This window comes from Corvus moneduloides, chromosome 1 (genome assembly GCF_009650955.1).
Source record: "Corvus moneduloides isolate bCorMon1 chromosome 1, bCorMon1.pri, whole genome shotgun sequence".
NCBI classification, from domain to species: Eukaryota; Metazoa; Chordata; class Aves; order Passeriformes; family Corvidae; genus Corvus; species Corvus moneduloides.
The window spans coordinates 45,341,598-45,365,712 of NC_045476.1; the positions used below are offsets into that span (position 1 = coordinate 45,341,598).

The window sequence follows — 24,115 nt, forward strand, 5'->3', positions numbered from 1 at the left end:
GAATCAGTGAAGGAACTCATATTTTACAAATTTTTAGACTAGACAAATTACAGACTATTCCATATACCTATATTCAGACTATTCTGTCAAAGTAAAATGTATTAGAAGCCAATATTACATGAGATGAACACATTTTATAGATAAAAAGAATATACATGTAAAATTGCACTATGCATTTTATCCAACTACTTCGCCATGTCTACTTATTTAGTTCATTACTGCTAGATGTTAAACTTGCACAAAGTAATTTCTTGCATTGAACTTACTTGTTTTTTGAAGTAGCCAATAGCATATTCATCTGCATATGTGAGAAAATTGAGAATGTTGTGTTTGATGTGGTACTCCTTCAGATGGTTCATGAGGTGAGTCCCATAACCCTGTGTGAAACATGAGGAAAAAGCCATGACAGAGACTTTGGGGACTGCACGTGTTAGAGCCTGTGGACCAAGGGTTATTACACACCGTTTTTCAAAATGCAGGCTTTCCTCTAGATCCTGTTTTAAAGATTTTCTCTTAATTAACCTGGTGCTGCACACTCAAGAGCAAACTCTTTTCAGCCTTGTAGGGGTATCTTTGTGACCCAGCATGGAAGCTGTAATTCAAGGTGCCCACCTTCTTTTTTTTGTTCCTCTTTTAAATTAGATATTAACCATTAAAATCACATACTTCACCAACAACAAAACTGCACATACTGTAACAATAGAGCATCCTTTCTGAGCCATATCACTTCAAAACCACAAAGGAGTAGCAATACTGAAATTATTCCAGTGTTCTGTGCATCTCTGGCAAAAGTCTCTGCCTCAAAGGATTTATTATCTAAGCTTATCATAAAGCATAAAAAGGAACAGTGAACAATTACCATAATAAGGAGCAGAAAATTATTGAGTCCACAATGAAACAAATAGCTATGCCTTCTGACTGCACACAGGCATGATTTCCATTTAAATTCAACCCCAAAGTAAACAAAAGGTTGCATTTATTCACATTACCAAGTAAGCCATAGTCATCCCCTTCTACTGTGATATGAAGAAACGTCAAGTAGACAGGAAAGCCCATAATAATGTTTTGTTCCTGCATACATTCCAATTTTCTCATCATGGAGACTAACTGGACACTTAGAGAAACCTACATGGATTGCTTTTGGGTACTCTGTTCTTGAAAACTGGGAAAATTTTTACTTACATACAAAAACCAGAAAAATAAATTAGAAAATACAAACTTCTGATTTAATTTACAATTTAATAGTCCCAAATATGGCAATTGCCAGATAGGAAACCAAGCCACATACAGTAAAATTTAAAATTATTTTGTAGCAGGGGACCAAACTACCTCAAAAACAATTCAATTTGTATGGGAAAACAGTTCCCATATTTTTTACTCCAGCCTCAAAATGAATTAAAATAGGAATTTATTTTTCCTAAGACTAGGCAGGTCACCCATGTGTGAACATTTGTTTTTTCTCAGTTACCTGTTGACAGGGTCAGCTTACTCAGAGAAAAAAGGTGGGAAGGCAAATTTTCAGAAACACTTAACTGATACAGTGAGGCACCCAGAGGATAAAAGAATAAATAGTGTGTTATACAACCCTGGGGGCAATCTGATGAGTCAGAATTATTTGCTCTATTATTTTGAAAGATTATTCCTAGAAAATCACAACACACCTTTGGCAGTCTCTGCGCTGTGTTGCGCAGTTAGGAATAGCTTAGGCATATTCTGTTAGGGTTTGCATTTGCTAAAACACTTTGAATGCTGACAGGTCACTGCTGAGTGTAGGGGATTGCTCCTCTCTAACACTAGAGTTGAATAAAAGCAAATATAAGCCAAGTATTAACAGCTGTTACAGACTTTCAATCCCACTGTGTTACCCTTTCACACCAGGGTGTATGATTTCTGCATGTTAACTGCTACACACTCTGAATTAACCCACATCTCAGCTCTTGCTGCTTGAACTGAAAATCATGAAGCTACAGCACCATCTAAAGGCACAATACTGAACCAAACGGTCAGAGTTAGATCTATCCACAGTAGCTGGAAAAGCTGGAGGAATCTCATGTATTCATAGTGCTCTGTATTCTTTCAACACAGATGCTAATTCTCAAAATTCTGAGAAAATGTTGCAACATTAACTCAAAAAAGAGTGTACAGAATAGACCCTGTGCTTGTTTCGAGATGTAAAACTAAATCTAATTTTTTACTACATCTCATTTTGATTGAAGTCATGTAATGTCACAAAGTAATTGAATACAAATTACTGCCCCACACAGGCAATATGTATTCAGTCAACCACGATGTGTTACACTACACAGAGACACAACTACTGGGGACAGAGGCGTGGAAAGTACAAGAATGGCAGACTACTGGCCTCTATTGCTCTACTGAGAGAAGAATTTATTTAATTAATTAATTACAGGTAATCCTACTGTTATGATGATGATTCTAAATCCACACATTTTAGTTTGGGTTTTGTATATTATATTCAGAATAGCTATATCTTTCAAAATCTATTTCTGTCTGGCAACTCAGCAGTGTATTCAACATGACTAAAAATATTAGGAGCACATGCAGTAGGTGAATGAGACTCAAACCCATTTAATAAACACTTCCAATACAGAATTCTTTTTACCTTGACTTGCTCATTGGAAGTCACAGCACAGAAAACAATCTCTGTAAATCCTTGGGAGGGGAACATCCGGAAGCAGATACCACCGATAACACGACCATCTTTTATTAATGCAAGGGTTTTATGTTTCCTGAGTAGACAAAAATATCAACCACTTTAATTCATGTACATAAAGTGCCATTAACCTTCCTTTCTTCAGAAACTTGATTCACTTCTTTCCACGATGATAATGCAATTGTATATGCCTCCTAGGTTAGCCACTTGTATCTAAAGAAGAGTTGTTATTTTAATATCAGGCTTTCAATATACCATAAAGGTCACATAAAGCAAGCTCCTGGCCTGGCCAAGTACTCTGAGATACTCGGGTAATGCCCAATAAATAAAAGTTGTATCGCTTTCATTAAATCTATTGCTGACAGTTACACCATTGCACAGTTCTCAGGATGATTTTGTCCTGAGTAAATAGAAATTAATGGAGTTACAGGAGAGCAAGTCCATTCTAAGGGATTCCTGTTTCCTTGCATGCACTCTCCATAGCTAAGCTATCAGTTTCAAATGCAGCTGGTGAAGTAAGAGAGGACACTTCTTATTTCTAATCACCCACTCCTAGGGGAATCAAGACCAGAATAAATATCCATTTCTGTTGCACTTATATTGACTACCAGGAAAGATGTAACAAGGTGCAGTCTCAATTCTTATGTCAAGGATAAAGAATTTTAGTATAATCCTCAAGGTGTGAAAACAGTGCACCTTTCTTTAGATCATTCAACACACGGTATCATATAAATCATATAAATGATACAGTTAATTTACAGAAGTTGTATTTGGGGGGAAAAGTTGGTGCCAAAATGTGCCCCTGCCAAAAAGCCCAAAGAGTAGTTATACGGTAGGTGCCACCATTGAAGAAGATTTTATACATGTTATACAGTCTTCTTTTTCTTGTACTTATTTTAGTGCTTTTTACTTGTGGAATGACAGCAGCAATGCAGTAGCTGGCAGTTTCACCCTGGCTGGATGCCAGATGCCCACCAAATATGCTCTATCACTCCTCTCCTCAGCTGGACAGGGGAGACAAAACGTAATGAAAGGCTCATGAGTTGAGATAAGGGCAGGGAGAAATCACTCAACAATTACCACCACAGGCCAAACAGACTTGACTTGGGGAAATTAGTTGAATTTATTAGCAATCAAAATCAGAGCAGGATGATGAGAAGTAAAACAAATCCTAAAACTACCTTTCCCCTCCTTCCTCCTGATCGTCTACCTTCTTCCTCAAGCAGTGCAGGGGGATGGGGAGTGGGGTTATGGTCAGTTGTCTATGTCACAGCTTCCTCTTCAGGGAGAGGAGTTCTCCGCCTGCTCCAGTGTGGGGCTCATCCCACGGGCTACAGTTCTTCAGGAACTGCATTAGCACAGGTCTCTTCCCACAGGGTCACAAGTCCTGCCAGCAAAGCTGCTCTAGCAGGTAGTGGAGGCAACTCTCTTCACAAGGCCACAGGATCTGCCAGGAACCTGCTCCAGGGCCACACAGCCTTCCTCCAATTCTCAATGGAAGGTTAAACTGCTGGAGCAGTTCATGAAGAGCTGCAGCCTGTGAGAAGGACCCATGCTGGAGAAGTTCATGGAGAACTGTCTGTCGTGGGAGGGACCCCACACTGGAGCAGGAGTAGAGTGTGTGGAGTCCTTCCCTGTGGAGGAAGAAGCAGCATACACCACAAGGGAACTGACCATAGCCTCCATTCCCCACCCCCCTGTGCTGCTTGGGGGAGAAGGTACAGAATCATGAATGAAGCTAACTCTGGGAGGAAGGGAGGCATGGGGCAAAGGTACTTTTAAGACACAGTTTTTATTTTCTCATTATCCTACTGTGATCTGATTTGTAAAAAATTAATTTCCCCAAGTTGAGTCTATTTTGCCTGTGATAGTTATCAGTGAGTGATCTCTCCCTGTCCTTATCTCTATCCAAAAACTTTGTACTTTCTCTCCCCTGTCCAGCTGAGGAGGGGAGCAATAGAGCAGGTTTCATGGGAACCTGGCATCCAGCTAAGGTCAACCCACCACAGTCCCACAACAAGGAGTCACTTACCATTAATACAGCCACCAAGATGGCAGTTGAGTACAACCCAATTAGACTGACCAGGAGTTATGAGGGCTTGAAAATATGGCAAAAGTGTAGCACAGGCAGAGGTGCTCTCCACACCACCTCTGCTGGCACCTTCCTACACCCATGCTGGCAGGCAAACAACACCAGACACCCTCTGCCTCACACGCCAGCCCCCTCTCCAAGGATACTCACGGATCAAACACCAAGCGGGTGATGTATTCCTTTGGCATCCGAGGCAGCTGATGGGAGAACACGTTCTGCAAACCAACCAGCCACATCATGATCTTCTTGTTGGGCTTCTGGCTCAGGGAGTTGCCGACCACATGGAATTCAATCACCCCCCTGCGTTCCTCCAGCCTTGCTGCCTCGTCCCGGGCCGAGTGTGCTGAGAGGAAGTTGGTCTGTACCACACAAAAGAGGAACAAAATCACAGTTTTGAAACTTCACATCCTCTGACAGAACAGCCTTAATGAACAAGCAAATAAAACCCACTCTCTTTTTCCAACAGAGCTGCCAATGATTGCCTTTGTAATGTGTCTGCAGAAGGGACACCATCAAATAAGCCAGATGTAAGTCTACATTACAGTCTATAAAGGCCTATCTGAATTTATATTGGTACAGATAAGATAAAAACAACTATGGTTATGACCCAAAAAGTCCCAAAACCTCTTAAGAGATAGCGCTCATCCAGTTGAAGCTTATGACACTAAGTCTTCATATTTTAGTTAGTCCTAACCGGTTTGGGCATGACTTGTGGATTCGCCTACACATACTGCAAATCACACATTTTAATGGTACTGCAGGGGACGTCATATTTTTTTTAAATTTCATTAGTGCTTTCCACCATCTCTACCACTACTGTAAGAGCCTAAAAAGATTTTAATTCCTACAGTATTTGCTGTTATATATCTAGCAATTGCATCTGTATATCTGAATGCAGATTAAATTAATACAGAAAATTTATTTCACTTATTTTTTTTTTCAAGATCATTTTACAATGCCAAAACATCTCTGTATGCCCATACTGTTTACTTTTTTGAGCAAAGTTTGGCTGCTGGGTTTCTATTCACTGCCAGCCCCAACAGCCAGGCTGGCACAGCATTTGTAATATGCAGAGCCATCAGTCACAGTGCATAGTTTGAATAAGAAATGTAGGTGGTTCCAAATCTTCAGCAGTTTCTAGCTAAATCTTGGCAAATGAGCTGCTGGCAAAACATAGCCTGGCAGAGGGAACAGAAGGAGGAAAAGCCAGCCAAGGGAAAAAAAAAAGTGCAATTCTGTACATGGCACAATTCCGCAATTCTGTTTGTTTTCTCCTCCAGCCGAAAAAAAGAGCAACTGGGGAAGACAGAGCAAATAACTGTTTAGATCAGTTTCTGCACTAGAGAGAGGTTTTAACTTCAGATATTTCATTCTGCTGCAATTTTTGAACCCCATTTAACCTTATCTTACAAGGTCTATCTATGATTAACAATAAAAAGCATACTCTGGAACTGTTCTGTAATAGAAGTACCTTCCAGGATAACCTGAGATCTACCATTTTACTATCACCAGTTTACAAGTCTCTTTGCTAACTGTACACAATGCATGAAGAAAATTGTAGAACTATTCCTCATGTTAATGATGTATTTCACCAATGCTTTTTGCTCACCTAATCATACTCTTTCAAAGTCTATTTTTCTTGACAGGACTTCTAGCTTATCACATTCTATCCATGTGGAACATTTACTAAAACCACACCATTTACAAACAGACCTTTTGCAACACCAAGTCTGTATCTCACCTCTGGCCCAAGCATTGCTGCAGGATCTGTAATTGTTGACATTACTTCGTTGATTAACTCAATAGGAATATCTCCTACAACCCTTGGTCTTTTAGAATCATCCAGAGAATAGGGTTCATTATTTTTTCTCTTTTCCCCTATAAAACAAAACTCAGACAAATTAGAAATAACCAAACTGTCACAGACTAGCACTATGAAGCCTAGCACTTGTTATATCCTTTAGCTTATATTACAAGTTTAGGGTGGGTTTTTTTTTGGGGTTGTTTTTTGGTTTTTTTATCCACATAGACAAGGAGAAAGCAAAATAAAGGAAAACTGAAAAATATTTATCACTTCTCAATTTTGGCTTTGCACTGGGGTATTAGCATAAAGCAGGGTGAATATATCTCTCCTTCCACTACACCTCTGTTAATTCACTAGTTGCTTTTTCTTTTTGCTTCAAAATCCTCTGCATGGAACCTCTGTGCAGCTGTCTTGGAAGGTCTGTGCTCAATACACAAATTGCAGTGCATATTTCTGGATAACAAGAAATCCCCATTTTAGGATTCACTGGAACTAAGTAACCATCATTTATTTCTTTCACCTTTTCTGTAAACCAAGTAGCACGTACAGTCTGATGTGTCATACATATTTGAAAATCCATATAAAGTTTTCAAATCAAAATGTACCAAGTTAATAATTAACTGCCCTTCTAACTGCAGAGCCACATGTATTGTATAGCAAAAGCAACTAGTTAAATTCATGGAAGAAAAGTCCACCAAGGACTAGCAGAGGTACAGTAACAGAGAGCCAGCTGCTAGCTCAGGATTATCCCACTCATCACCCTACTCATTCCCACTTCTGAGGGAAAAGTTGAGAAATGACCTCAAGGAAAACTGCAGTTTAGGAGCCGCCTTGAGTTTCTCTGCAGTGAACACAGACTAAAAATTCACTTTGGTTTTGCTTTTTCTCCTTCCTTGAGGACTCACTTTACATAAGCTTGGGATCATCTCTCTGACCTACAACTTCTCTTGACAGGCTCATTAATCCCGAGGTGTTTGAAAATGGATTTATTAGGAGAATTTATGCATTCACCAACCTTTTTTCTTACAGCATTTTTTTTTTTGACCTGACCTCATTCAGGTTTTAAACTTAACCTGTGTGGTTGTCTGTGTTTTTCTTTACTGCGCAAATGTATGCACTTTTAGTACTTTGAAAGATTGAAAAACCCAAATGTGATGGCCCCTTCTACTCTGCCATTATTTAAATCAAGCTTTTTCTCATGGCTTATAATAGATGTACTCCAAGAAAAGTATTTTTCAAAAAGCTCTGACACCATCAGACCTTTCCCCATTTTAATTTCTTTGCAAATACAGTTGCCATTTCTGTCAGTTAAACATTACCATAGTGGAGAAAAAGGTATGTGTGCGCACATCTTTCAGCAAAAACACCTCAAGTTTGCTAATGTGGAGTGAAGGCAAAGGTGACCATACATTGCAACTGACAATATCAACAGAAACCAAAAGGCAAGGCTCCTTCTCCATTACCTAAGTTTGGGTCAAGGGCAGAAGAAACTTTACAAGCTGGACTCATATTCCCACTGTTGGATTGCTCCAGAGATGATGGACTTGCACTGTATGCAACAGATCTTGCAACAGGAGGTGGACTGATAACTGCAGTGACATAAAAAACAAACGCAAAAAAATCAGGTCATGGAACCCATTCTGGCGCCGATGGAAAGACTGTCACAAAGATGGACACCCACCACCCAAAAAGTAACAGTGAATACTGTGCAACAGAGCAATGCCACCAGTTCACAAATAGAGACATTAAAGGTTTAGCTCAGTGTATTTTTCTAAACTAAATTCTACCCAAGCAAGGACTGCTGGATAACAGGGGTTGCAAACATCAGGCTTTATTATTTCACAGTGCTGAGCAGAAGCTAAGAAAACAAACTCCCTTCACATACCTGCCAAGCATGCTGGCATTTTGCTTCATGAAAAGGTTTTTTGTAGGGCTCTATTGAAAAGCAAAATCTCATCATTCAGCTTCAGCTGTCCACTTTAACAGTACTCTAAGACTGGTTGGACAAATCAAACTTAATAAAAGGAGAAGCTGTTTCACCAATTAAGAGAATGAAACTATTATTTTAAAAGGTCACAGACTAACATCTCTCTCTAATATTTTAAACAAAAAAGCCCCATATTAGTCCTAAAGAATGCAGTTTTCATTTGTGTTATCCATCACTAAATGCAAATTACCTGTCTGGATTCCCAGCTGGCCAGTTCGGGAACTAGACACCATGAAATCCTGATCCCAAATGGGAGAATTCTGGCTGTACACTTCTTCTTCCAGCATAGACAGAAACCTAGGCACAAAACCAGGCAAAATATCAACTTAATGGGGTCATTCCAAACAGGTTATTTTTCAAAATAAGCACTTGCAATGTTTTTAAATTAAAAACATTTACTAAGTCAGTAAGAAAATGCTGTTGGTCAATGCTATTAAAAAGAAAACCACACACACACAAAAATCACAAGCCAAAGTTGACATAAAGTATCATAATTCAGTAGAGTGCTTTCACTTACGAAACCTTACATGTGATTACAAGCAATATTTATCTAATTGCAAGTATGAAAGTAGTTACAAACTACTTTTACAGAACAAAACTCCACTAATAAGAAAACTATGAGTTGACTAACGTTATACAATGATGGCAAAATATGTCTGTTTTGATAAACCAGTGTTTTGCAGATGCACTTGCTTTCTGCCTTTTATAAAATCCCAGTGTTACTAACAGTGCCTCTTAGGAAGACATTTTCATTCCTTTAAGTGTCCTACTGTAACATTTAATTGCGTGTTTGTGATTGCCTAACAGTATTTTTAACCTTACTTTGGTGCAGTTACAGTAACAGCACGATTTTAAACCTCTCTTAGCATCATTGTATTCCACAGATCAGACTCTCCAGCACGCTCGCCTTCTCAGGGCTAATACACCAATTTCCTCTCAGCAGCAAGACAGCTGCTTATCCTATGTGGCACAAAAGGGGTTTTCAAACCAGAAGTTGACATGGCACATTTCTACTCTCTGGAGTCATCTATATGTATAGAAACTGTTCAGCTGAAACCAACAGGACTGTTGAGTAAAACTTTGTTGAGCAGGATAGGGATTTTCAGGATCAAGTCAGATTCTTGTACTGTATATACCGGACAGCCATACCTAAGCAATGTGCAATGTTTACTGCTGTCTATACAGCTGATAATAGCTAAAAGGTTTGTAACAGTGACCTGACCATCTGTGACAGAGCAGAAGGACAAATTCGACTTTAGCTAAAGCTCCACTTCCAGGCAGCACAGAGGCTCTGCCTTCATCCCTGTTAGTGACTACTTCCTAGGTGTGCACAGACACAACCCGTGGGTGCTCCCTTTGCCCAAAAGGAGAGCCCTGTGCCAATGCCAGGCTCCCTGCTCTAAGACACAGGTCTTCTCCAGGGTTTACTCAGCACAATGCCAGAGAAGAGACAATGCCTCAGAAAAGCACAGCCCATTAAATATTTAAGTCGTTATTCATATTTCCCACAGATCATCTGCAAACAGTACTTGTCCTTTTTTCCCCAGCAGAATATCAAAAAGAACTGCAGTGAATAATAATGCTTTTCAAAATATGGCAAAAGGCTTTAAAAGGCAGTGAAAACAAGGGCATATGCACACCTACTTCTTCCACAAGTCTGCTCCTTTCATCAGTGAGGTGTTAAATCCTTCTTTATATCTGTTTCAGGGCCAGATCATGATCCTGTTCCCAGATAAGCACCAACATTCCTGTATCCATAAGAGCCTACCCCAAAGACAGTGTACATTTTTTCAAAGTGGTAAAATAAACTATTAATAATAGTAGGAACAACAAATCCTGGCTCTGCTCAGCTTAGGAAAGTTCATGTTGTTTTTCATTCCCCTGAGCTCTAACCCATCTTCTGGCCCAACACAGTAGCTTGCATAGATAGCATCAGTGCCACCAGGTCTTCTGCAGATTCAGTTCATTTGTTGTTAGGAGGGACAGGCTTTGAAGTATTACTTGGAGAACCAAGCCACCCTCGTAAAATAAGGATATTTTTAAAGTGATACATTACTTTAACAGGAATTCATTACAATGAATGATCCTGTCACCATCACTGCCCCTCTTTACCACCAGTAGAATGTTTGAAATTAAGGACTGTCAAAGTTGAGCATGTTTCAATACTCCAGCATGTAACTATTGCTGTTTTACTGTGAGAGATCACCATCAACATTCCAGTACTGGAAAAGATAGTCAGTAGGAAATTTAGGAGTTTAGGATTCATTGATGCAGTTTTATACTGACTCCTCCCTAATAAACCCATCTCTTCTGGGGGTGGGGTGACTACTTTGTTCATTATTACAATGTTGAATTAAACTGAAATTCTTATAAACTCTGTACAACACCTGCCCTTTAATGCTCCATCACCAAAGCAGATGAGAACACGTTTTTAGAGGTCTGGAGCTACATTGTTTCCAAGGACTACAGAAAAAGAAAGTAATTGACCTACAATATCTGCTAATAGGCAAAAAGCACAATCCCCCAGCAATATGAATAATTCCTTTCATAAAGTAAACCCTAGGACAAAGCAAAGCAAGCACCTGTGTACATCAAATACACTAGTCTAAATTATGGCAGTAAAGAAAGCTGCAGTATCTAGCTGCTACTGAATAAAAAGATAAATTATTTTAAACTGCAGGTAATTTCTCCCTTTCCACAACAAAGCCGCTGGTTAACTTTGAATGCAGGCACACTGTGACCCCTTACTTTGGAAAATGAGTGAGGATTAGTGTTCGTTTTTCTTGAGGAAGCTTGTCTTTTTCTTGCCTGGCCTGCTCCAGCAGTTGTCGTCTCATTACAGTAAAAACAGAGCGAAGCAATGTCCTACCAAAAACCTGGGTGGTTTCATACCGAGGTAGACTGTCACAAAACTGAGGGACATTGCAATAACAAAGCCACCTGTAAAGAGGAAAAAAGCCAGATAATTATTACCATCTAACATATGATTTAATGCAATAAAACCACTACCCGCATCATTTATAATGCAGCTGAAAGCTATATGACCATATAAATCAGTTCCACTACAAGGCTGGACAGAGTTAAGCAGCATTTATATTGCCTGTTTTTTTAAAGACATGGCAACCAAGTACTTACAAGTTTCCGTATATTCTTTTTCTCTGCAGTCTAGTTTCCACAAAGTGCTCTTGTTCCAGACAATAATCATAGATTACAGACAATTCATACTGATGTCAGGGATTCTCTCCACAGCTCGTTCATTCAGCCTCACACATCTCCTGCCACTGACTCCAAAGACCCTAAGCATAGCCTGTTTTACCCTCTAAACGTCTATCTTTCCCCACATAGAGGCAAAGTGGGTGACACTTTTAACTAGCTCCATCCCAATCCAAGTGGACTCCCACCCGTTGGCTTCTTCCCATTATACTCTGACTTGTTACTCTTTCATTACCAGTATCTCCATCCATAATATGCTTTTCATTAAGGAAAATTACAGCATGTCATGTTTCTTTTCTAGGAAAAGGGATTATGGTACCAAATAGATAATTCAGGAGGTACACCGCCTAAGTAGGTCACAAAATCTGTTAATTGAATAAACAAGATTTTGGTATCTGTGTGTAAGTGAACAGTCATTGGTATCTGGAGCTTTAGCAGAATCAGACCACAGCCATTATGAAAGCTCCAACAATGGAAAGAAAATATTAGGAATTGGATGCAAACATATTGTGCTGGATCCTGCACACGTTTCCTCATCCAGACCTAAAGTACAGCCTGTCTCGAAATGTTCTCCCAAACTCTAGTGCCTTAATCTTTGCAGACAGGAGTTGCAAAAGAGTTGCGAGATAGAGTTGTTCACAGACTTCTACTCCCTGTTCTTGGCTGATAAAGCACAGCTCTCAAAACACAAGAATGCACGTGAAACTCTGATACAGTTTCATTCAAATCCTCAGGTTCTCAAATGAAATTGGTGACTGGAAAAATTCAGGCGTGCCCATGGTTCACAGCAGCACCCAGAGCAATGCCTCAGACAACCCAGAGGAGAGAAGCTCACAATCACAGGTGAGATCTGATGGGAAGAGCACTTTGGGTCAGGGGAGACCTATGGGACTATGGGTTTGAGAAAACACAAGTGGCAAAGTAATTAACAACAAAAAGCCACCAACCAGAACCAATTAGCTGGTGATTCCTAACCTAAGTTAACTCCTACCCACCCCTGGCTGACACCTGTTATCACAAACAAATGGAGGTCAAACACCCACCAGACATGGTTGTAGGAGCACCATGGATTATAACTGCTCTTTATGGCAGTTATTCCAGGTGACAGAACATCTGAGTCGGACACAGGCACAGCGCAGTCTGCTCTGTCACTAGCCAGAGTCTCAACTCATACCAGGTTTGCTGTTCTCCTTCATGGAGAGCAGGTGTGTCAGAGGAAAGGCCACCAGGAAAGCAGCCAGAAGGTGGTGCTCATCCTTGGCCAGCAGAGGTGTCTGGGCCGTTCCTGAGAACAGGGTGCTGACAGAGGTTACCTGCTGTCTGCACCGGCAGGACCCTTTACTGCTCTCACTGCGCTCAGTGAAAAAGGCACTGCACTACTCTTGTGAGAAAAAGAAAATAGAGACATGTCTTTTTATCCTAGCTCTTCTTCCTCCAGCGACTGAGTTATCCCTTTGAATTCTAACAACACATTAAAAGGTCGTAACAAGAACTATAATTTTAAGGAACCTAGTAATATCTGTTCCCCATTTAGCATTCAAGCACTCACAAAATTAGTTTGATTTTTCAACTCCTCTGTGATTTGGTTTCAAACAGTGATGCTTTACAATGCTTAATGTTATCTTCTCTCTTTTTCTAAGTTGAATAATAAACAGGGATCTTACACGAGGCTCATATCTTAAATAGACTGGGAGCGATTCACAAACAGAGAACTTGCAAAAGCATCGCTAGATACAAGTGTTCCAGCCTCTACTCCCTGTTCTTGGCTGATAAAGCACATCTCTCAAGACACAAGGATGCATGTGAAACTCATATAGTCTCACTAAAACCCTTAGGTCTTCATGTTAAATCCATGGCTGCAAGAATTCACAAGGTCCATCTGTGGCATAAAGATACTGGTGTACCCCTGAAGTTTGTACGTGCCCTATTCGTAAGGAAGACTCCTAACAAGCAAAAGCAGCATTACCTGGTATAATTCACTTTATACCCTGCAATATCATCATTGGGTGATCTTAGTCTTCGCTGAGAAGGGGTCTCCAGGTGCCAGTAGTTAATGCGGTTCAGGAACATTTTAGCCAGTTCCACTATTGTTTGCCTTTCCTTCGAGGGTAAGTGGCTAAATTTGTACTGCACAAAATTATTCACACCCTTAAAAAGTAAGAAAATTCTGTTTAATAATTTAGCCATAATTTTTATAGGAGCATCCTCAAACAATCCTCACTTTATGTTTATTATGAACTTGCATTGCATGGGAAAGAAAAGAAATATTGGAAACCATGAACTCCTTGCTCAGCTACTCATGTAACTGCCACAGGCTGGTACCTGTGTACACAGCAGAAGGTACATCCAGGTATTTTTAACCTACTGTCAGCAGCTGATGTAAAGGGAAAGAAGAAAAAATTCCTTTTTTCCTTCCTTTTTTAAAGTCAGCAAACAGAGAAAGTTCTGGTAGGCTTTCATCTATACATAAACCAACTACCACCCTCAAAACTCTCCAGCTACTTTTCGGTAATAGATTAGGGCTTATGGACTTCTACTTAAGTTTATGTCGACAAATCACATTATTTCTCCAAGAAATCTTAAAACTTCACAATCATGTCTCATTGCATGTTGGATACTGTCCAGTTTGAAGAAAAATCTACTGAAAATTATTAAATAGGTGACTAAAAGTACTGCAACACATATTTTATAAATCCATTATAACACTGGTACTTAGCAAATAATTTTGTTTGATTGAGTTGTTGAGCTGCTAAAAACTGAATTGAAAATACTGGTCTTTTTTAAAGGGAAAATTATTTTAAACCATAAGAAGAATTACCCTTTAATCTTTATGCTTTATTTTCTTAAGCAACTTAAACATTATGAAGAATTTGACCAAAAATTGCATTGTACAAAACCTTTTTTAAAAGTGTATTTTAAGGATTAGGAGCCTATGGGGATTACATACACACTAAAGGAGAACTTAAAGTGAAGACTTCTCAGAAACTCAGCAATGAAGTGGTTTGATCTTCCTATTGATAAGAAGTGAGAGTTGTAAAGAAATAATTACTACGCCGTCACAGTCTTCACATTTAAAGTGTCCTGTTTAACAATAGAACATCCACTCATCCACGGATGGCAAAACATTGAGCTCCTGTTTCAGCGAGGTATGTGAGCCTCTGCATAATCTCACTGGAGTTAATGGGCCCACTTGTCTGCCAGAAGTGCATTCTTAGGAGCTTGCTTAACCAAAAACTGAATTTGTTGTATGTTCTTTATCTACTGAGAGTTACAAAAGCTTCAATTATTCTTTGGTTTCAGCTTTCTTTTTTTCTTGTGTACCCTTTGAAAGAGAAGGCTATGATCTCACTGAATTGGACTGTAACATTTTTCTTGATATACAGAAGGCAAGTGTCATTTTAATACCGGATTTCAAAACTTCAACAGCATCTTTCATCACTTGAAACAAAGAAAGATTAGAACTGCCCACATAAAAGTAGCATTTCAAGTTAACTCTCTAAACCCACAAAAAAGTCAGTTTCATTAAAGCATAAGATGAATGATGAGAGAAGTCTAATAATGTAACTATTGTACGAACACTAAAAGAAGCAACAGCAATCTCCTATAATCCCATTTTGTCCTAAGCAGAACACAGAAACATCTGCAAAGTGCCTAAAATGCCCTGTTTTCAAAACTAGTGCCTGCATTTACAAAAAGAAAAACAAACCACAAAAAATCCCAAAACAAATCCTTCAAGCCCCCAACAAAATAAAATTTAAAAATAAATATATAAATAAAGAACAACAAAAAAACCTACCACACACTGACCAAACCCACATTTTGACTCTTTACCTGTTCAATGCTAGGTTTCTCGAATGGGGGACTTTCCAAAGATCCTTCTACTACAGGTTTTCCCATCTGTAAAATGCACTTCCTCAAAAGCTGTTAAAAATACACAAATTTTTTAAAGTTAGTATATTTGCATATATAGAGTCAGTGGAAGTCACGAGGGCACAACACACTGTGAGCAGTGTTGAAACTCTCCTGGATATCTATCTGTCTGCTTGTGTAATCATCTGAATTTGTAATTACTAAACTTCACTGTGAAATCACCTCTGAAATGTGTACAAGAGGCTTCTCTGAGGAAACGCAGGCAGCTACATTACCATTCATGTCAACTGACTTTTCCTGGTATGTCAGTGAAGAAGACTGCAGTTTATAGATGGGACTCAGGGTCAGTTCCTGAATCATCTGGATGACTTTTGGAGTAAGAATCAGTATATTGTGGCTGGACACCAGAATGTCCAGCCCACAGTTACTCAGGAGAGCATCATCTTAGAGAAAAACTGTCTCAGCAGATACAGACAATCCATGCCCGAGGGGCAGTGAAATTGGCTTATGTGTGAGAAAGTGAAAAATCTGAGAAGATTCTCCACAAGTTCAGCTTACTTTGAACAGGTAGAAATAAACTTGCTTGGTGTCTGCATCTTCTTCTTTGTGGACACATGTGAACAGATATTCCACATCCAAAACAATCCCCAGGAGCCTATTCATTTCTTCTTCAGACACATTCTCCAGGTGAGAAACATGAGCAGCTAAACAAAATAAAAACCCAAATTTGTAAGAGCCTACTTAGAGAACCCATAGCATAGCTATAGCCCAGGAGATCTCCAACTAAGCCTGAACTGTCAAGGCACAGATCCTGTAATAAACTACTCAAACAGAACACAACTTATTAGAGGTTAACTGAAACCTGTGTCACATCAGAGCAGTTTGTAAAGGTTGACCAGGGCTGATAACTTCCACAGCAGGGGAATGACAGCTGGTTGGAATCACATCATCTGCTCACACTTAAAACAGACTACCAAAGCCCTGTCTGTATTAATATGTTGCATTATATAACTAAGTACATACATTTTTGTCCTAAAGCTATGTCTGTCTTTGAGACAAGGTTTCTTGACTTAAGAAAATAAAACCATAATTTCCATAAATTATGTAATTCAGATGTAAGCAGCACCTTATTTTGTGAAGAGTGAAAAAATGGCTTTTAGTTTTAAATTGGGCATAAACTGTTTAAACTGGGGAAGTCTCTTGCTTTCATATCATGTAAGATCAAACTGTGCTTTGTGCACACTATACTAACAGAGACTTTGCAAACTGTACAGGCTCATTTGTTCAGAAGTTTACACACATCGCAATTTCCAAGTCACAAACTCCCTTTTATCATCACCAAAGGTAAATACAATTCCACATCTGTAATTTTCAAAAGCTTGAGGTTTCTCCCTGTAAAGCAGGACATTCATTTCAAGCTGGTTTGAACAAACGGCCTGGGGAAGAAGGAAGGCACTGTAAAACAAAAACAACTCCCAGAAAGAAGATATTTGCATTACAAAAAGCAATGATCTTCTCTGACTCCAGGCCAATGTAGACGGTATGCATATCCTTTCCTCTGAAACGACAAGAAAATATCCTTTCAAAGAAAGAGAAAAATATTTTAAAGTTTGGGCATATTAGCTTTTTATATTTTATTAAATTTTATCTCTATTTACTTCTTAAGATCAACACAGTTTTTGAAGAGAAATCTGACTCCTTAGTTGGGGAGTTAGTGAGGAAAAATAACACTAAACTTGAAAACGATCACATTTATTGGCCACCCAGCAAAGATGGTTTGTTTTGAGAAGTTCAGTATGATACCAAAACATTTAAATTCAATATCTTTGTTCAGCTTCAAGTAAAAAGTATACTGTAGCTCAGCACTTCAAAAATATGCCAGCAACTGTTTCCACTTAAATGAAAATTTATAATATAGTGTCTTAGGCACATGGCCATCATGAGCTTCCTTTGAGGATAAATATCCAGTATTCTCGGTAGAATAAAATTATTTAATTTCTGTCCTTAAGACAGGTATGAAGGGTTAATATTCCCAGCTGTGTGTCCGGATTGTTTGCAAGTAATAAATACCCTCCTAGAGGAGCTTTGCATTAGAAACTGATAATGCGCTAGAGAAATGTTGCATTCAACTAATAAATGAATAAAACATCGGCATAAGAAGCCATTTCTATGCAGTTTCCATAACAATACTGAACTACTTGACTACTTAGTGGCAGTGTTTAAACATCTTATTAAACTAGTGAATTATTATTCATACTGTGAATCTGAAAGTTAAGTGTATTACCAGCTTGTATTTACCAAAGAGACACCAATGTTTATACACCAGCCCAACAAACTATCTTTCTTCAGATGTTCGCAGCCCATTCCCAAACTCTGTGGCCATTAGCAAGCGTTTTATTAAAATTAAAGCTTTAGTACACTGGCATCAAATACTGCGTCACTCTTGACTAGAGTTACACAGTCCCAATCACATGCACTGCCCAGCTGGTACACCCTTCTTCAGTTGCTGTTATGCCTGAAAAAAAGAATTTAAATATCACATGTATAAGTTGCTACAGCACGCAAGGAAAAAGCAAGCAGAAAGAACAAGGCTCAGCGATAGGAGGACCTGCAACTTCAGCAAGCAAGCACTGGAGTGTACAAATTAGGAATAGTGGAAAAATGGATTGACAAGGAATGTGTCCACAGTCTATCTCAAAACAAGTAAATGTACACTGTAGTGTACACTGAACAAGCAAAAAAATACTCAAATATGCTATGAGAAGGTGCGTAGCAGGAACTGAGGACAGTGCTGGGGAGAAAAAAAGAGAGACTGAATGTGTATGCAGTGTATTAATTAACTAGTTTTAAAAGTGATTCAAGACTGACAATGTTTACCAATTAAAAAATGTGCCCTGCAACACAGGAGAAACAATCAAATAGGAAAGAGAAGAGCTCACACAACACCTGGTCTTGTGGCTTGTGGACAGTGAATTCTCCCAGCATCTAATGCAGTCAGTGTTAGAAAATATGCCACCCAAATAAAAGAAATATTCATTAAAACAACCACATTGGGCCAAACTGTGGGGCTGGGCACCAAAAGGACGAATACAAGTTGTAGGTAAGTAGACAATAAAACACACAATCAAATAGATTTATGCACCAAAAGCTGCACTGACTTGGCTCTAAGATCAAACCACACCCCCAAAAAGAGATATCTCAAGCAAGTCCAGTATGTAGGACTATCTCTGGATGAAAAGAATAAATTCTAGAAAAGAAAAGAAAAAAAAAATCCTATCTTTTACATCAGGTACAGCTTTAACCCGTACAGGAATTTCTACACTGCTACTTCAATGGCTTTCTGAGGAGAAGAAAAAGCAGGACAGATAATGTGAAGCCCACACACCTTGTGGTAAATCTGGTCTTCCAGGTATTCAGCAGAAACACGCTAATTTAGAGGAGATGAATAGGAAAATTATCTTGGAAAACACAGCTGAAAGACATATTCTTTCCAGTAGTATGAGGAAGCACACAGCAAATCATTTCAGTTATTTTAAATGAAACATCTTCCTCATTAGCTGCAATCAGAAGAAGCCTTTTCTAAAAAGAGCAGTAAATAAAAATACAGTTTCTTTATAAAATACTTTTACTGGTTTTACAGTACTGGTTTGCCCTGATTCCTAGCTAAATTACTTAATATTTTTTAATAGGCCAAAACTAGGCCCAGCCTTTAGAAGAGATGAGTTTTTTCAACAAAATACAAAGCATCCACAAATTCTGCTGAAGAACAGAGAACTGACAGGCACATCTTGCAAGTTTAAAAAAAAAAAAAAAAGAAAAAGCTCTTTCTTCAAAGGCCAGGATTGAAAGGGATGGGTAACACAAGCCACCCTAATTGCATAAACAGAAGCAGCACAGAGAAGCTGTGTGATGAAAAGTTGAAACTAACTTGGCTGAAGTGACTGAATTTTCCGTGATATTATGTATTTGTTAATCTTCTCCTGCAAGCAAACCCAGAGATTTGGAATATCAGGAAAAAATTCTCCTGAAAAGCCTAGAAATAAATCACATGTAATGAAAGCATAAAAAAGAAGAGAGCAGAAATAGCAATAAATCCCATGCAAAAAAAAAAAAAAGTATTCCATTCAAAGTACAACATTTTTTTAAAAAGTAAAATAATAAATGATCCATTGTGAATGTTTTAGATTTCCCTTTTTTTTATTTCATTGTCCTAAGTTTTGGGCAGCAACAAAAATTAAATAGCAACTGCTTCTTTTCAGTTAGTTCTGAATTTTATTTTAGCTGAATTTTTGTTCAATATTTGCGAAGAAGGAAGTGGATCTATGCTGGAGCAAGTCCAGAGGAGGGCAGTGAAGGTGATCTGAGGGCTGGAGCATCTCTCCTATGAAGTCAGGCTGAGAGTGTGGCATTGTTCAGACTGAAGAAGGTTCCAGGAGACCTTAGAGCAGCCTTCCAGGACCCAAAAGTGGCCCACAAGAAAGCCAAAGGGGGACTTTTTCAAGAACACTTAGTGACAGGACAAGGGGTGGCGGCTTTAACCTGAGAGCAGGTTTAGATTAGATATCAGAAAAAGGATTTTTTACAATGAGGGTGGTAGAATACGGGAACAAGTTGCCCCAAGAGGTGATGGATTCCCCATCCCTGGAAACATTCAAGTTGGATGGGGCTCAGAGCAACCCAGCCTAACAGAAAGTATCCCTGCTGACTGCAGGAGGGCTGGACTAGATGATCTTTAAAAGGTCCCTTCCAACTCAAACTATTCTCTGATTCTGATATATACAGAAACAGCCATCAGCTTCTATTTTGGATAAGTTCTTAAAATTATAACACAACTCATCACTGTTTTTCAGGCTATGTGGGTAACAAATTGTTACTTATTCTAAGTCTGAAAAACAAAACCAGAAACTACAACAGTATTTAACAGCGGATTTTGAGCACTTGCGTCCAAGGTATGCAAGCTGTCTGCAGAATCATTAAGACCATTCCAAGACATGCAACCCTAGTTTTACTTTCTGTGACACAGAAAAGACACAGTTCTTTTTGCTGGTAGGAGTACCTGCTTTAGTGATGTTCAAGAATATTTTATACTTTGTTCTAAAGCAAGGAAACATAATGCAGCCTACAGGAGAGAGCTACTCGCCTTGTAGCAAGGGATAAAGCTAGGCAGCTGACAGATAAAACTATGTGAGGTTAAGACATATGTAACACAAAGTATTGAAATTGTTATGGATAGCTTAATGGTGCTTCTGCATTTTAACAACTTTGAACGTCAGTGTTGTTAGAAGTTGTACCTTAGCTGCACTTCTTTAAAACAAATTTTACGATATTTCCATATTAAACACATTTTTAAAATATTAAACATACTTTAACCGAAGTTATTCACATTTACACCTAATCGTGACTCCCATTCCTAGGCCTTGGCACGGCATCCTGACTGGGAATTTTGGGGCCCGGCCCGCGGGAGGACGGGAGGAAGGCTCACCCAGCGCGTGGCTGCAGCTGCGGCAGGGCTCGGCCAGGCTCACGGCTGCCTGCTGCAGCTCAGCCCGCGGCGGCGTGGGAGGCGGGTTCGGGTTCTTCCAGCCATTGCATTTACAGGATTCCTCGGCCTGAAACCAAAGCAAATGGGATATCGATCAACACCATAAAGCACAGGAACTTGCTGAAACGGCTTTATTTCAAAAGCAATAAAAAGAATTACAGGTTGCTTCCTCTTCTTAATTTTTTTTTTGGGGGGGGAAGCTGAGAGGAGGGGAGTTGGGGTGTTTTGCTGTTGTTCAGCTTGGGTTTGCATTTTTATCTACCTCATTACTAACCCTTATTTTCTGGAAATTATCAGAAATAGAGTAGTATCCCAAACAGAGAGATTAACACAGTATGGTAAGCAGAATACAAAACAAACCCTGTCTAGTTCCTTTAGAGAAAACCCTCACGCTAGTGAAAAAAGTATTCAAACATTTACTGGTACATCAACACTTACAGTTCCTGACACCGAGACAGATTTAATGATTTAAACATAAATAGGTTATCTAACAGGCAACACATTTGTCACTGCTTCATCAGCTACACTGGCACCAAGGAATCACACAACTGAAACCAAGCCCACGACAGCACAGGCAGGGTTAACTAATGCTGAAATAACCAAACAAATAAATGGACTGTTGGAAAAGGCTATTTAAGGCAAGGAAGGCTTGGCCACAAAAGCAACAGATGCCAAAGACAGTGACACTTCCACTGCAACCTGCTGCTTTCCCTGGAAAATTTACTTACCCTCACTGAGTGTGAAACAACCACCAACAGACTGCAGTTTTTAAAAGGGAAGACCATGAAGGGAGAGGTTGTGACTTTGGAAACCATGTCTCAAACCATTCAGAAGTTCAAAGTATCGATTCCAGTTATCCAAAGAGCAGCTTTACAGGAGGAGATTTTCTTCTGCATAGCCAAAAGACCTTGGTTATTCTAACATCGCTCATCACTCCCATTTGAAGATCTAATTGAAAGGAAAGCCTGCTTTTCTACTCTTCAGAGATATCTGTGCACTGGGTTGTAAGAAGATACTCATGAATTTGCACTGCTGAGACCTCAGTGAGGAAAGTATGCCAATTCCTGCATAATATTTATGGCTGAAACAATCTTAGTAGGAAAAATTGTGATGATAATATATGCAGCACTAATGTATCATTTTTCAAAACTGATTCTGCATACATTTAGTGTGATCTATTTCAGGAACCTATTTCATTTTCCTTTTAAGTTTCCAAATCCCATCCTACCTAAGGAAGAAGAGCCCAGGAGAAGCAGAAAAGATCACAGCTTGACAGCTCCTAACACTGACAGCTTCGTAAATGGCTGGTAAATTGTTCTTTTAAACTCATTTCAATATTCAGCAACCTGAGAACCAAGAAAACTGCTGCCTGAAGTTTCCTGAGCACCACATGATGTTTTTACCATCCCTACGGCTTAAGCATTTATCCAGCTGGGCTCCTGGCCCTGGGTGCCACGGCCTCTGCCTGGCCCAGGGCGATCTGGCAGGTACCAAGGGCTGTGAGCAGCATTTTCTGTAGCCAGAGGCAGCAGGACGACTCAGAAATCCACCTGCAAGTGCCCAGCAAAACCATTTCCACATACTTCCCTTGAAGAGGGGACAACCTGTTTTGCTCTCCAAACTCACTGAGTGGGTGCAGATTGCCTGCCAACCCATGCATTTATAAAGTGAAATCAGTGAGGCTTCAGGATGAAATGAGGGGAAGATTAAAACAAATTTTTTTCTAAGTCTCATAAAATGCAATCTGAAAAGATTTATGGTGAAGCTTAGGTTCTTTTTCTATCGTGTTTTCTGTGAGTAATATGATTGGCAGAGAACTGAAGGCAGCCTGGTGTAATTTTATGGCAGAAAGCATAAGGCACACAGGCATTGAGCCAGCCGTGTTTGTCATCCAGCCCTACAGGCCCTCAAAGTTTATTGGACCAGAGAGATCAGTGATTGAGTGATACCTGTGAACCACAGATTGCCCTGGTGCAAGGACTCTGGACATCTGGGAGATGACATGAAACCCCTTATTTTCAATTAGCATCCCAACACAAAACCTATGCCAAATAAACTACACACATTTGTTTTGTGGGAGAGACAATGTTGCCATGAAAGTTTTTGCATTTAATATGAGGATAGAGAAACTGTCAACAACAACAACAAAAGTCTGAAAATTAGATTATTGACAAAAAAAATGCAAGAGACAATTGTGAAGGACTTGTCGATCAAAAAAAGGATTGAGTATTATTTTAGTGAAGTAAGATTTGACTCTTCCCATGCAGCTGTCTGGACAGATGCTCAACACTCTAAATTACTGACATATCACCATGCTTATTATTAATTGCCTTAAATCAGGCCACAATGAAACACATCCAGAACTCCCTCCTAAAAACAGGCACGAGCTTTTTGAGATGTTTTTCTCCGAGTGGAAGCAGTATGTCACAGAAGCTCACCAAACAATGTTTACTATCAAGCCAAAAAACTGTAAACAGTGAGTAACTATGCAAACTTTAGCGTCACACCATAATTAACAGCAAAGATGCAAACAGATGTACAAATCGTGGTAACAGCTCAGTTAAACTGACAAAAATAAATATCAACCCACCCACAGAAGAATAAAACCAGCATGTTTAACAGGAATTTTTTTTCTGCTGTTGTTGGTATTTCCTCACCAGATCTTTTTGCAACAGCTGTTAATTGGCATTATTCTAATTATTCTAGAGACCTTACTCAAACAACCACTAGGGTGGGTTTTTTTTGGTTAATCTCTATAAAACACCAGAATCAGCATAAACGTTCTGTTAACCAAGGGGAAACAGAACCTAAAAAGGTCCTCTTTAAAACTTAGCTTTCATTGTAGATGTTGACAGAGCAAGTATTTTGCAGTGAATATGCAATGTGCATTCCTCAGTGGCTTAAATTGCTGAGTTGTTTTAAATCTTCCACAG

The 24,115-nt window shown here is 39.2% G+C and overlaps 1 protein-coding gene across 2 annotated transcripts in view; it reads right to left on the reverse strand.

Moving 5' to 3' along the window:
- Positions 1 to 24,115, reverse strand: part of KAT2B (lysine acetyltransferase 2B) — a 39,961-nt gene that overhangs the window by 10,109 nt on the left and 5,737 nt on the right. The window contains exons 2-12 of one of the 2 annotated variants that reach the window (XM_032108281.1): positions 21,123 to 21,249; positions 16,199 to 16,344; positions 15,602 to 15,691; positions 13,737 to 13,918; positions 11,306 to 11,497; positions 8,748 to 8,854; positions 8,034 to 8,159; positions 6,508 to 6,644; positions 4,917 to 5,125; positions 2,624 to 2,750; positions 267 to 377 (exon numbers count right to left, since the gene is read on the reverse strand). In XM_032108281.1, coding sequence (XP_031964172.1) covers positions 267 to 377; positions 2,624 to 2,750; positions 4,917 to 5,125; positions 6,508 to 6,644; positions 8,034 to 8,159; positions 8,748 to 8,854; positions 11,306 to 11,497; positions 13,737 to 13,918; positions 15,602 to 15,691; positions 16,199 to 16,344; positions 21,123 to 21,249 — 1,554 coding nt within the window. Of the gene's footprint in view, positions 1 to 266; positions 378 to 2,623; positions 2,751 to 4,916; positions 5,126 to 6,507; positions 6,645 to 8,033; positions 8,160 to 8,747; positions 8,855 to 11,305; positions 11,498 to 13,736; positions 13,919 to 15,601; positions 15,692 to 16,198; positions 16,345 to 21,004; positions 21,076 to 21,122; positions 21,250 to 24,115 lie in introns of those variants that run through there. The other variant, XM_032108292.1, reaches the window with a different exon arrangement.